Here is a 12,398-nt window from a genome sequence, read left to right on the forward strand (position 1 = left end):
TGCTTGCTATAACCCTCAGCCTGCCCACTGGGCCTCAGCCTGCTCACTAGGCCCCAGTCTGCTTGCTATAGTCCTCAGCCTGCTCACTGGGCCTCAGCCTGCTCACTAGGCCTCAGCCTGCTCACTAGGCCTCAGCCTGCTCTGTTTCAGCCTCAGCCTGCTCACTAGGCCTCAGCCTGCTCGGTTTCAGCCTCAGCCTGCTCACTAGGCCTCAGCCTGCTCACTAGGCCTCAGCCTGCTCGGTTTCAGCCTCAGCCTGCTCACTAGGCCTCAGCCTGCTCACTGGGCCTCAGCCTGCTCACTAGGCCTTAGCCTGCTCGGTTTCAGCCTCAGCCTATTCACTCAGCCTTAGCTGAAATTAAGGATGCGCCTTGATCGTATTAAATGGGGGAGGGGGGGGGGGTGCAGGCTTGAGGGGGCCGAGTGCTTTACTCCCTATTTCCTGTCATAACTCACAACACTCTGAAATAAGAAATGTTCTCCTCCCCTTGGTTGGAAATGGAACTGGCCTTGCACTCAGGCTGTGAGGCCTGCTTCACGCCTCCTGAGCCTAGGGGTGGTAGGATGAAAGTGATCGGGGCTTTCCTGCTTAACTCGGGCCCTCATTTGATGAGGCGAGGGCGGATAGTCTGACTAAACATCCGTAACCCACTCTGGGGACATTGGGGGGGGGGGTGGGGGGGGGGTGGGGGGGGGGGGGGGGGGGGGGGGTGGTGGACGGGGGATGGGGGTAAGGCCTCTTCGAATCCTGAACCACGTCGAGCAGGCCCGGGATTCGGTCAGGGTTCACGTCACCCAGCGACATCGCGTATTCATGCCAACTCTCTCTCCCTGCATGAGCATGGGGGGGTGTGGGTGGGCTAATTTCCTGGCAGGGTTTGGGGGGGGGGGGGGGGAACTGGATGGGACAGAACCTGTGCGTCCTCAGAGTCACCCCCTCTTTCTGTTGCCCTCAGGCTGAACAACGTCAAACTGGGTGACCCAGGGGTCGCGTTCCTGGCGGCGGCTTTGAAGAAACCCAAGTGTAAGCTGCAGATGGTCGGGTAAGTTCCAAACAATCAAGCCCCTCACCCCCCCCCCCCCCCCCCCCCCAACCACACCCCCTCCATCCCGAAACTTCTTTTCCCTTTCCAGGTTCATGGCCGGGATTCTCCGGGAGTTGGAACTCTCGTTTTTTTGGGGGGGGGGGGATTTTCTCTTCCTGTGGGATTCCCAACAGTGCTGGGGGGGAGGTGGGGGGGCAGCTTCAACGGGAAATCTCATTGGCCAGCGGCGGGAGTGGGAAATCTCGTCCGGCTGGGCGACCCCGGAAAACAGGCCCGAAGATCCCATTCCCGGTGCGAAAGCCGCAGTTGAACCGGCCTCCGCTGCGGCCTCAGGCGCCCCTAATCCAGAACTCTGGCAGCGGGAGTAAGGTTCGCCACAGGAGGACGTTGCTGCTTTCGCCGGTGGGAACGGCTCCCCCCCCCCACCCCCCCACCCCAATGACCCCGCCCTCCCTGATTTCCAACGCCCCTCCAATCAATCTCCGCCTCAACCTGGCCCGCTCTGAGGAGAACGAGACCAATCACCGAGGCCTCAACATCCATCCTAATATGTGGTCGCCCAGAGCGGACACGATACTCCAACGGAGGCCCCAACTAATGGTTCATTCAGCTTGAGGATAACTCGGTTTAATGCAGGAAGGTGCCCCTTGATTCAGGGGTCGCATTGTCAAAAAACAGCCTGGACTAAGAGGATGGTCTTCAGGGGGTCTTAAAGGTTACAGAGATAGGGAGGGTTGTAGGGGCTGGAGGAGGTTACAGAGATAAGGAGGGTTTAAGGGGCTGGAGGAGGTTACAGAGATAGGGAGGGTTGTAGGGGCCGGAGGAGGTTACAGATAGGGAGGGTTGTAGGGGCTGGAGGAGGTTACAGAGATAGGGAGGGTTGTAGGGGGCTGGAGGAGGTAACAGAGATAGGGAGGGGTGTAGGAGCTGGACGAGGTTACAGAGATAGAGAGGGTTGTGGGGGCTGGAGGAGGTTACAGAGATAGGGAGGGTTCGAGGGGCTGGAGGGGGTTACAGAGATGGGGAGGGTTGTAGGAGCTGGAGGAGGTTACAGAGATAGAGAGGGTTGTGGGGGCTGGAGGGGGTTACAGAGATAGGGAGGGTTGTAGGGGCTGGAGGAGGTTACAGAGATAGGGAAGGTCGTCGGGGCTAGAGGAGGTTACAGAGATAGGGAGGGCTGGAGGAGGTTACAGAGATAGGGAGGGTTGTAGGGGCTGGAGGAGGTTACAGAGATGGGGAGAGTTGTAGGGGCTGGAGGAGGTTACAGAGATAGGGAGGGTTGTCGGGGCTGGAGGAGGTTACAGAGATGGGGAGAGTTGTAGGGGCTGGAGGTGGGAATGGGCGGGCTCAGGGATGGAGTCGGGAAAGGTGGTCGGAATCTGGGATATCTTGGGGTTTTTTCTGAATTACAATTTTGTAAAGCAGTGTAACAGGCTGGTGAAGGGGCTGAATGGGGCCTCCTCCTGTTCCAGTGTAACAGGCTGGTGAAGGGGCTGAATGGGGCCTGCTCCTGTTCCTGTGTAACAGGCTGGAGAAGGGGCTGAATGGGGCCTCCTGTTCCTGTGTAACAGGCTGGAGAAGGGGCTGAATGGGGCCTCCTGTTCCTGTGTAACAGGCAGGAGAAGGGGCTGAATGGGGCCTCCTCCTGTTCCTGTGTAACAGGCTGGAGAAGGGGCTGAATGGGGCCCCCTCCTGTTCCTGTGTAACAGGCTGGAGAAGGGGCTGAATGGGGCCTCCTGTCCCTGTGTAACAGGCTGGAGAAGGGGCTGAATGGGGCCTCCTCCTGTTCCTGTGTAACAGGCTGGAGAAGGGGCTGAATGGGGACTCCTGTTCCTGTGTAACAGGCTGGAGAAGGGGCTGAATGGGGCCTCCTGTTCCTGTGTAACAGGCTGGAGAAGGGGCTGAATGGGGCCTCCTCCTGTTCCTGTGTAACAGGCTGGAGAAGGGGCTGAATGGGGCCTCCTGTTCCTGTGTAACAGGCTGGAGAAGGGGCTGAATGGGGCCTCCTGTTCCTGTGTAACAGGCTGGAGAAGGGGCTGAATGGGGCCTCCTGTTCCTGTGTAACAGGCTGGAGAAGGGGCTGAATGGGGCCTCCTCCTGTTCCTGTGTAACAGGCTGGCGAAGGGGCTGAATGGGGCCTCCCCCTGTTCCTGTATAACAGGCTGGAGAAGGGGCTGAATGGGGCCTCCCCTGTTCCTGTGTAACAGGCTGGAGAAGGTGCTGAATGGGGCCTCCTGTTCCTGTGTAACAGGCTGGAGAAGGGGCTGAATGGGGCCTCCTCCTGTTCCTGTATAACAGGCTGGAGAAGGGGCTGAATGGGGCCTCCTTTTCCTGTGTAACAGGCTGGAGAAGGGGCCGAATGGGGCCTCCTTTTCCTGTGTAACAGGCTGGAGAAGGGGCTGAATGGGGCCTCCTTTTCCTGTGTAACAGGCTGGAGAAGGGGCTGAATGGGGCCTCCTTTACCTGTGTAACAGGCTGGAGAAGGGGCTGAATGGGGCCTCCTGTTCCTGTGTAACAGGCTGGAGAAGGGGCTGAATGGGGCCACCTGTTCCTGTGTAACAGGCTGGAGAAGGGGCTGAATGGGGCCTCCTCCTGTTCCTGTGTAACAGGCTGGAGAAGGGGCTGAATGGGGCCACCTGTTCCTGTGTAACAGGCTGGAGAAGGGGCTGAATGGGGCCTCCTGTTCCTGTGTTACAGGCTGGAGAAGGGGCTGAATGGATCTCCAGCTGTCGTCTCTGATGGATCTGATTATAATTTGTGTTTCAATTGCAGGTTGGTTAACAATGGGCTGACGGAGGTCTGTGCTGGAGATCTTTCAGCTGCCCTGACTTGCAATGACTCATTGCGGAAACTGCAGCTGAGGGCGAACAGCCTGGGAGACAGAGGCCTCAAGACCCTGTGTGGGGCGCTGGGGGCTACGAACTGCAAGCTACAGAGTTTGGAGTAAGTGGCGAGTAAGTGTGTGGCATGGTGGCAGCGTGGCTAAAGGTGGGAATAACAGAGTCTGGAGAGTCTCAAGCAGGATTGTTAACATCAGAGAGTGTGGACAGTACTGAACTATAAAACCAGACGGACACTCCCGGGCGTCAGTACTGAGGGAGTGCCGCACTGTCAGAGGGTCAGTACTGAGGGAGTGCCGCACTGTCAGAGGGTCAGTACTGAGGGAGTGCTGCACTGTCAAAGGGTCAGTACTGAGGGAGTGCTGCACTGTCAGAGGGTCAGTACTGAGGGAGTGCCGCACTGTCAGAGGGTCAGTACTGAGGGAGTGCCGCACTGTCAGAGGGTCAGTACTGAGGGAGTGCCGCACTGTCAGAGGGTCAGTACTGAGGGAGTGCTGCACTGTCAAAGGGCCAATACTGAGGGAGTGCCGCACTGTCAGAGGGTCAGTACTGAAGGAGTGCCGCCCTGTCAGAGGGTCAGTACTGAGGGAGTGCTGCACTGTCAGAGGGTCAGTACTGAGGGAGTGCCGTACTGTCAGAGGGTCAGTACTGAGGGAGTACAGCACTGTCAGAGGGTCAGTACTGAGGGAGTGCCGCACTGTCAGAGGGTCAGTACTGAGGGAGTACAGCACTGTCAGAGGGTCAGTACTGAGGGAGTGCTGCACTGTCAGAGGGTCAGTACTGAGGGAGTGCCGCACTGTCAGAGGGTCAGTACTGAGGGAGTGCTGCGCTGTCAGAGGGTCAGTACTGAGGGAGTGTCCCACTGTCAGAGGGTCAGTACTGAGGGAGTGCTGCACTGTCAGAGGGTCAGTACTGAGGGAGTGCCGCACTGTCAGAGGGTCAGTACTGAGGGAGTGCCGCACTGTCAGAGGGTCAGTACTGAGGGAGTGCTGCACTGTCAGAGGGTCAGTACTGAGGGAGTGCTGCAATGTCAGAGTCAGTACTGAGGGAGAGCTGCACTGTCAGAGGGTCAGTACTGAGGGAGTGCTGTACTGTCAGAGGATCAGTACTGAGGGAGTGCTGCACTGTCAGAGGGTCAGTACTGAGGGAGTGCCGCACTGTCAGAGGGTCAGTACTGAGGGAGTGCCGCCCTGTCAGAGGGTCAGTACTGAGGGAGTGCTGCACTGTCAGAGGGTCAGTACTGAGGGAGTGCTGCACTGTCAGAGGGTCAGTACTGAGGGAGTGCTGTACTGTCAGAGGATCAGTACTGAGGGAGTGCTGCACTGTCAGAGGGTCAGTACTGAGGGAGCGCTGCACTGTCAGAGGGTCAGTACTGAGGGAGTGCTGCACTGTCAGAGGGTCAGTACTGAGGGAGTGCTGCACTGTCAGAGGGTCAGTACTGAGGGAGTGCCGCACTGTCAGAGGGTCAGTACTGAGGGAGTGCCGCATTGTCAAAGGGTCAGTACTGAGGGAGTGCCGCACTGTCAGAGGGTCAGTACTGAGGAAGTGCTGCACTGTCAGAGGGTCAGTACTGAGGGAGTGCTGCACTGTCAGAGGGTCAGTACTGAGGGAGTGCTGCACTGTCAGAGGGTCAGTACTGAGGGAGTGCTGCACTGTCAGAGGGTCAGTACTGAGGGAGTGCTGCACTGTCAGAGGGTCAGTACTGAGGGAGTGCTGCACTGTCAGAGGGTCAGTACTGAGGGAGTACAGCACTGTCAGAGGGTCAGTACTGAGGGAGTGCTGCACTGTCAGAGGGTCAGTACTGAGGGAGTGCTGCACTGTCAGAGGGTCAGTACTGAGGGAGTGTCCCACTGTCAGAGGGTCAGTACTGAGGGAGTGCTGCACTGTCAAAGGGTCAGTACTGAGGGAGTGCCGCACTGTCAGAGGGTCAGTACTGAGGGAGTGCTGCACTGTCAGAGGGTCAGTACTGAGGGAGTGCTGCACTGTCAGAGGGTCAGTACTGAGGGAGTGCTGCACTGTCAAAGGGTCAGTACTGAGGGAGTGCCGCACTGTCAGAGGGTCAGTACTGAGGGAGTGCTGCACTGTCAGAGGGTCAGTACTGAGGGAGTGCCGCCCTGTCAGAGGGTCAGTACTGAGGGAGTGCTGCACTGTCAGAGGGTCAGTACTGAGGGAGTGTCCCACTGTCAGAGCGTCAGTACTGAGGGAGTGCTGCACTGTCAGAGGGTCAGTACTGAGGGAGTGCTGCACTGTCAGAGGGTCAGTACTGAGGGAGTGCAGCACTGTCAAAGGGTCAGTACTGAGGGAGTGCTGCACTGTCAGAGGGTCAGTACTGAGGGAATGCTGCACTGTCAGAGGGTCAGTACTGAGGGAGTGCCGTACTGTCAGAGGGTCAGTACTGAGGGGGTGCCGCACTGTCAGAGGGTCAGTACTGAGGGAGTGCTGCACTGTCAGAGGGTCAGTACTGAGGGAGTGCTGTACTGTCAGAGGATCAGTACTGAGGGAGTGCCGCACTGTCAGAGTGTCAGTACTGAGGGTGTGCTGCACTGTCAGAGGGTCAGTACTGAGGGAGTGCCGCACTGTCAGAGGGTCAGTACTGAGGGAGTGCTGCACTGTCAGAGGGTCAGTACTGAGGGAGTGCTGTACTGTCAGAGGATCAGTACTGAGGGAGTGCCGCACCGACAGAGGGTCAGTACTGAGGGAGTGCCGCACTGTCAGAGGGTCAGTACTGAGGGAGTGCTGCACTGTCAGAGGGTCAGTACTGAGGGAGTGCCGCCCTGTCAGAGGGTCAGTACTGAGGGAGTGCCGCACTGTCAGAGGGTCAGTACTGAGGGAGTGCCGCACTGTCAGAGGGTCAGTACTGAGGGAGTGCCGCCCTGTCAGAGGGTCAGTACTGAGGGAGTGCTGTACTGTCAGACGGTCAGTACTGAGGGAGTACTGCACTGTCAGAGGGTCAGTACTGAGGGAGTGCTGCACTGTCAGAGGGTCAGTACTGAGGGGGTGCCGCACTGTCAGAGGGTCAGTACTGAGGGAGTGCTGCACTGTCAGAGGGTCAGTACTGAGGGAGTGCCGCACTGTCAGAGGGTCAGTACTGAGGGAGTGCTGCACTGTCAGAGGGTCAGTACTGAGGGAGTGCTGCACTGTCAGAGGGTCAATACTGAGGGAGTGCCGCACTGTCAGAGGGTCAGTACTGAGGGAGTGCTGCACTGTCAGAGTGTCAGTACTGAGGGAGTGCCGCACTGTCAGAGGGTCAGTACTGAGGGAGTGCTGCACTGTCAGAGGGTCAGTACTGAGGGAGTGCCGCACTGTCAGTGGGTCAGTACTGAGGGAATGCCACACTGTCAGAGGGTCAGTACTGAGGGAGTGCTGCACTGTCAGAGGGTCAGTAATGAGGGAGTGCCGCACTGTCAGTGGGTCAGTACTGAGGGAATGCCACACTGTCAGAGGGTCAGTACTGAGGGAGTGCCGCACTGTCAGAGGGTCAGTACTGAGGGAGTGCTGCACTGTCAGAGGGTCAGTACTGAGGGAGTGCTGCACTGTCAGAGGGTCAGCACTGAGCGAGTGCTGCACTGTCAGAGGGTCAGTACTGAGGGAGTGCCGCACTGTCAGAGGGTCAGTACTGAGGGGGTGCTGCATTGTCAGAGGGTCAGTACTGAGGGTGTGTAAGAGGCTGTAGGGGCTGAATGGGGCAGCCTCCTGTTGCTGTGTTTCTTTGTGACCTTGTCTCTCTTGGCTCTGTGCAGTGTGAATGGGAATGGGTTAACAGGAGCCTGTGCAGAGGACCTGGCCTGCCTTCTCGGAGAGTCTGGCTCTCTATTGGAGTTGGACATTGGTGTGAATGCGCTGGATGATGCTGGAGTCATCGTCCTTTGCGCCTCCCTGCAAAGAGCTGACTGCAAACTCCAAACCTTACAGTAAGTCGATCGGCCTCTATCGCTTCCCGTGTGTCCAACTCAGTCTGCTTCCGCCTGGAAGGTTTTTTACTGATTTTCCATCTGTTTTCCACCTCGCTAGTGCCTTTTTCCCTTCTTCCTAAATCCCAGTCTTCTTCCCCCCTCTCTTTCTTCACTCACTCCATCTCTCTCCCCCACTTTCCCCCTCCCTCTCTCCTCAATTCTTCCCTACTCTCCCTCTTTCTCCCTCCTTCCCTCCATCTCTCCCCCTCGCTTTCGTGTCCCTCAATTCGCAATCCTCCCCCTCTCTCCCTCTTACCGCCGTGCCCTCTCTCTCTCCCACCCCTTCTCTCTCTCTCCCTCCCTCTCTCCTCCCGTCATTCACCCCCTTCCTGTTTTCAGAACCCTCTCCACGCCTTCTCTCTCTCCCCCTCCCTCCTCACCCTCTTTCTCTCTCTGTCTCTCTCCTCTTCCCTCACCCCCCCCCCCCCCCCCTGACTCTCTCTCACTGTCCATCACTGTCTCCTCTTTCCTCACCTCTTTACTCATCTTCCTCTCCGACATCCACAGTTTGGACAGTAACAACCTCTCGGACGCCTGTGCTCCGGAACTCTCCTCCGTTCTCATCGCCAACACGTCCCTGCTCGCCATTGACCTGAACAGCAATAAGCTGGAAGACCTGGGAGTTCAGTACCTCTGCACTGCTCTGAGGCGATCCGACTGTCGGATACAGAAACTCGGGTAAGCCTGAAATTTAACCCCCTGCCGACTGAGTGGGGAGAGTCAGGGAGGTGTAATTCGGCACTAGGCCGCAAATGAAGCCTGCGGGCTTTTCCTGCTGCATCTGCGCTGAGATATCAGCTAACTCAGCACGAGGCCGCAAATAAAGCCTGAGATTTCGCTGCTTTCGTGTGCCTGACCTCCCGCTCACCGTGTGCTGCTGAGCCCCACAGATTGAGCAGGAAAGTTCCAGGCTTCATTTCCGGCCCAGTGTATCTCACCCGCTGTGTGGAACAGAGCTCAGCACCCATCCAGCAGGAAAGGCCCAGGCTTTGTTTTTGGCCTAGTGGCCGAGTTAGCCTGCTCTGGCACCTGCTGTGTGCTGTTGAGGCCCACACATCCAGCAGGAAAGGCCCAGGCTTCATTTGCGGCCTGCAGCGCCGAGTTATTTTCAACTCTCACACCCGCTGTGGTAACGCAGGAGATCCACGCACACTTACAAAGCAGGAAATACCCAGGCTTTATTTCTGGCCTAGTGCTGTGATAGACAGTGTGGTATTGCAGGGATGGGAGGGGGGGGGGGGGCACTAGGGGCGAGCGGTGGTAGTGGTGACTCAGTCCCACACACGCTGGGTGCCAGTTACAAGCATTGCCTTTTTGCCTGATCGGCCTCGACCTTGACCACCTTTAGGTTGGCCTCCAATGGCCTGACGGATTTTGCCACAGAGGGCCTCGTGTCCAGCCTGAGCGGCAAGCGGTCGCTGCGTTCGCTCGACCTCCGGGGCAACTTCTTCTCCGACCGGTCGGTGACCAGCATCCAGGGCCTCATCGAGGCCTGCCCTGACCTGGAGGAGATCAGGTGAGGGCGGCAACCATCCCAAAAATTTGCAGCAGCGAACCGCAGGATGGTGGATGGGGATGGTGACGGGGGTGCGGGTGGGGGGTGGTGGGGGGGGGGGGGGGGGGTGCAGGGGGCGGTGGGGGGCGGTGGCATTAATACACGCCAGTTAATAATAAATCCAAACAGAAGATTTCAGGAACATAGAACATCGAACAGTACAGCACAGAACAGGCCCTTCGGCCCTCGATGTTGTGCCGAGCATTGTCCGAAACCAAGATCAAGCTATCCCACTCCCCTGTCATTCTGGTGGGCTCCATGTGCCTATCCAATAACCGCTTGAAAGTTCCTAAAGTGTCCGACTCCACTATCACAGCAGGCAGTCCATTCCACACCCTAACCACTCTCTGAGTAAAGAACCTACCTCGGACATCCCTCCTATATCTCCCACCCTGAACCTTATAGTTATGCCCCCTTGTAACAGCTACATCCACCCGAGGAAATAGTCTCTGAATGTCCACTCTATCTATCCCCCTCATCATCTTATAAACCTCTATTACGTCACCTCTCATCCTCCTCTGCTCCAATGAGAAAAGCTCTAGCTCCCTCAACCTTTCCTCATAAGACCTACTCTCCAATCCAGGCAGCATCCTGGTAAATCTCCTTTGCACCCTTTCCAATGCTTCCACATCCTTCCTATAATGAGGTGACCAGAACTGCACACAATACTCCAAATGTGGTCTCACCAGGGTCCTGTACAGTTGCAGCATAACCCCACGGCTCTTAAACTCAAGCCCCCTGTTAATAAACGCTAACACAGCTTTATCCACTTGAGTGGCAACCTTCAGAGATCTGTGGACATGAACCCCAAGATCTCTCTGTTCCTCCACATTCCTCAGAACCCTGCCGTTGACCCTGTCATCCGCATTCAAATTTGTCCGACCAAAATGAATCACCTCGCACTTATCAGGGTTAAACGCCATCTGCCACCTTTCGGCCCAGCAATGCATCCTATCAACGTCTCTTTGCAGCCGACAACAGCCCTCCACCTCATCCACTACTCCACCAATCGTGGTGTCATCAGCAAATTTACTGAGCCACCCTTCAGCCCTGATGCACCATCAATTGGATACGAGACGAAGATGAGATCCAAACGATAGGCTTTAATGCCCAAGATGTGTGCCCGGCAGCAGACGTACAGAAGAATGGCCGACTGCCGGGAAGCACGGGTTCTTATACCCCGCCTTGTAGGCGGAGCTACCTACCTCTCAGCCAATCGGCTGAGAGGCACATGACTTACCCGGGCCAATGGGCAGCGAGTCCTCTTCGCCAATAGCAGCTCACTTCTAAGGTACCGTGATACCCCTAGTCATACTACCACAAGCCCCCCTCCTCCAAGTCATTGATAAAAATCACAAACAGCAGAGGAGCCAGCATTGATCCCTGTGGTACACGGCCGGTAACTGGTAACAGGAGAAACATCTTTACCCGGAGAGTGGGGGGCAATGTGGAACTCGCTCAGACGGACCGGTCGTGTTGAATCGTGTCGGCGGTAAAGCGGGCGGCGGGGTAGGGGGAGGGGTGAGGGGGGGGGGAGGGGTATGGGGGGGGGGGGGTTGATTAAAAAGCGGGCATGAAACGGAAAGAGATGTGGACGGGAGCGAGGTAGAGAAGAGGAGGGGGGAGGCTCACGTGGAGCTGAAGCACAGGCACGGAGCAGATGCCATGCATCAAATTTGGGCACAGCGCGATCCCACATCAAACAAAAGAGCCCGAGTTAAGCATCTGGACAGTGAGTTTTAATGATTTTGGGTCAAGGGTTTGAATATTGGGTTCATTATTGTCAGATGTACGCGGATAACTTTGCGTTGCCTGCTAATGTGTTCATGTTTCTGTGCGGACGTTGTTAATTGAGTTACATTTCTGCCCCATTTACGCGTTGGATCAAAAGACTGAAGGGGAACCGCTTCACGAGTGACGGGAAGAATCGATTGGACCTGATGAACGAGTCGGGCACTGGACCCAGGGTGGACGTTCAGCACCACTCACCTCGGGCCTGAATAAAATGGTTTCACTCCCTCGAGCTGTGCGCCGTCTTTCTGTGCGACGGCCGACCGCTCGACCAACTCGGACGTCAGCCCGATCCCACACCTGGATCCTGGACCCTTAACTAGGCCCCCAAGCCTCAACTACCAGTCAGGTCCCACATGTCAAATAGCAAACTAGGCCCCAGCTCTCGAAGGGGAGGGCCGCCTTTGATCCCCTCTAATTTAGAATAATCTTTATTAGTGTCACACGTCGGCTTACATTAGCACTGCAATGAGGTTACTGTGAAAAGCCCCTAGTTGCCACATTCCGGCGCCTGTTCGGGTCACAGAGGGGGAATTCAGAATGTCCAATTCACCCAACAGCACGTCTTTCGGGAGGAAACCGGAGCACCCGGAGGAAACCCACGCAGACACGGGGAGAACGTGCAGACTCCGCACAGACAGTGACCCCAAGCCGGGAATAGAACCCGGGACCCTGCAACCGTGAAGCAACAGTGCTAACCACTACGCTACCCTGTCGTCCTCTGGGATTGGGACATTTACATTGTCTGCCAGCCCCAGGCCTCAATGACCAGTCAGGCCCCGGGTGCGGACGCCCAACTAGGCCCCAACCCTCAACTACCAGTCGGGCCCGACTCTTGTACTCCAATTCCCTCGCAATAACGGCCAACGTGCCTTTTGCTTTCTGAAATCATTTTTGTCCGTGTGCCCTGTTCAGCTGCTTGGGGCCGAAGCTCTGGAATTTTATAGAATTTACAGTGCAGAAGGAGGCCATTCGGCCCATCGAGTCTGCACCGGCTCTTGGAAAGAGCACCCTGCCCAAGCCCCACACCTCCACCCTATCCCCACAACCCAGGCCCAACCATCATCCGCTCCTTCATCAATGACCTTCCTCCCATCGTCAGGTCAGGGGCTGTTTAGCACACTGGGCTAAATCGCTGGCTTTGAAAGCAGACCAAGGCAGGCCAGCAGCACGGTTCAATTCCCGTACCAGCCTCCCCGAACAGGCGCCGGAA

At 56.9% G+C, this 12,398-nt stretch overlaps 1 protein-coding gene across 1 annotated transcript in view; it reads left to right on the forward strand.

Annotated features, from left to right (window-relative positions):
- The window catches only part of LOC119967905 (NACHT, LRR and PYD domains-containing protein 12-like), a 29,262-nt gene extending 17,845 nt beyond the window's left edge, over window positions 1-11,417 (forward strand). The window contains exons 4-9 of the mRNA XM_038801002.1: window positions 957-1,043; window positions 3,819-3,989; window positions 7,627-7,797; window positions 8,347-8,517; window positions 9,188-9,355; window positions 11,286-11,417. Of these exons, the coding sequence (XP_038656930.1) occupies window positions 957-1,043; window positions 3,819-3,989; window positions 7,627-7,797; window positions 8,347-8,517; window positions 9,188-9,355; window positions 11,286-11,394 (877 nt within the window). The 3' untranslated portion in view covers window positions 11,395-11,417. The remainder of the gene's footprint in view (window positions 1-956; window positions 1,044-3,818; window positions 3,990-7,626; window positions 7,798-8,346; window positions 8,518-9,187; window positions 9,356-11,285) is intronic.
- The last annotated feature ends 981 nt before the right edge of the window (window positions 11,418-12,398 follow it).

The sequence above is a fragment of the Scyliorhinus canicula genome, chromosome 6, assembly GCF_902713615.1.
Source record: "Scyliorhinus canicula chromosome 6, sScyCan1.1, whole genome shotgun sequence".
In the NCBI taxonomy this organism is placed as follows: domain Eukaryota; kingdom Metazoa; phylum Chordata; class Chondrichthyes; order Carcharhiniformes; family Scyliorhinidae; genus Scyliorhinus; species Scyliorhinus canicula.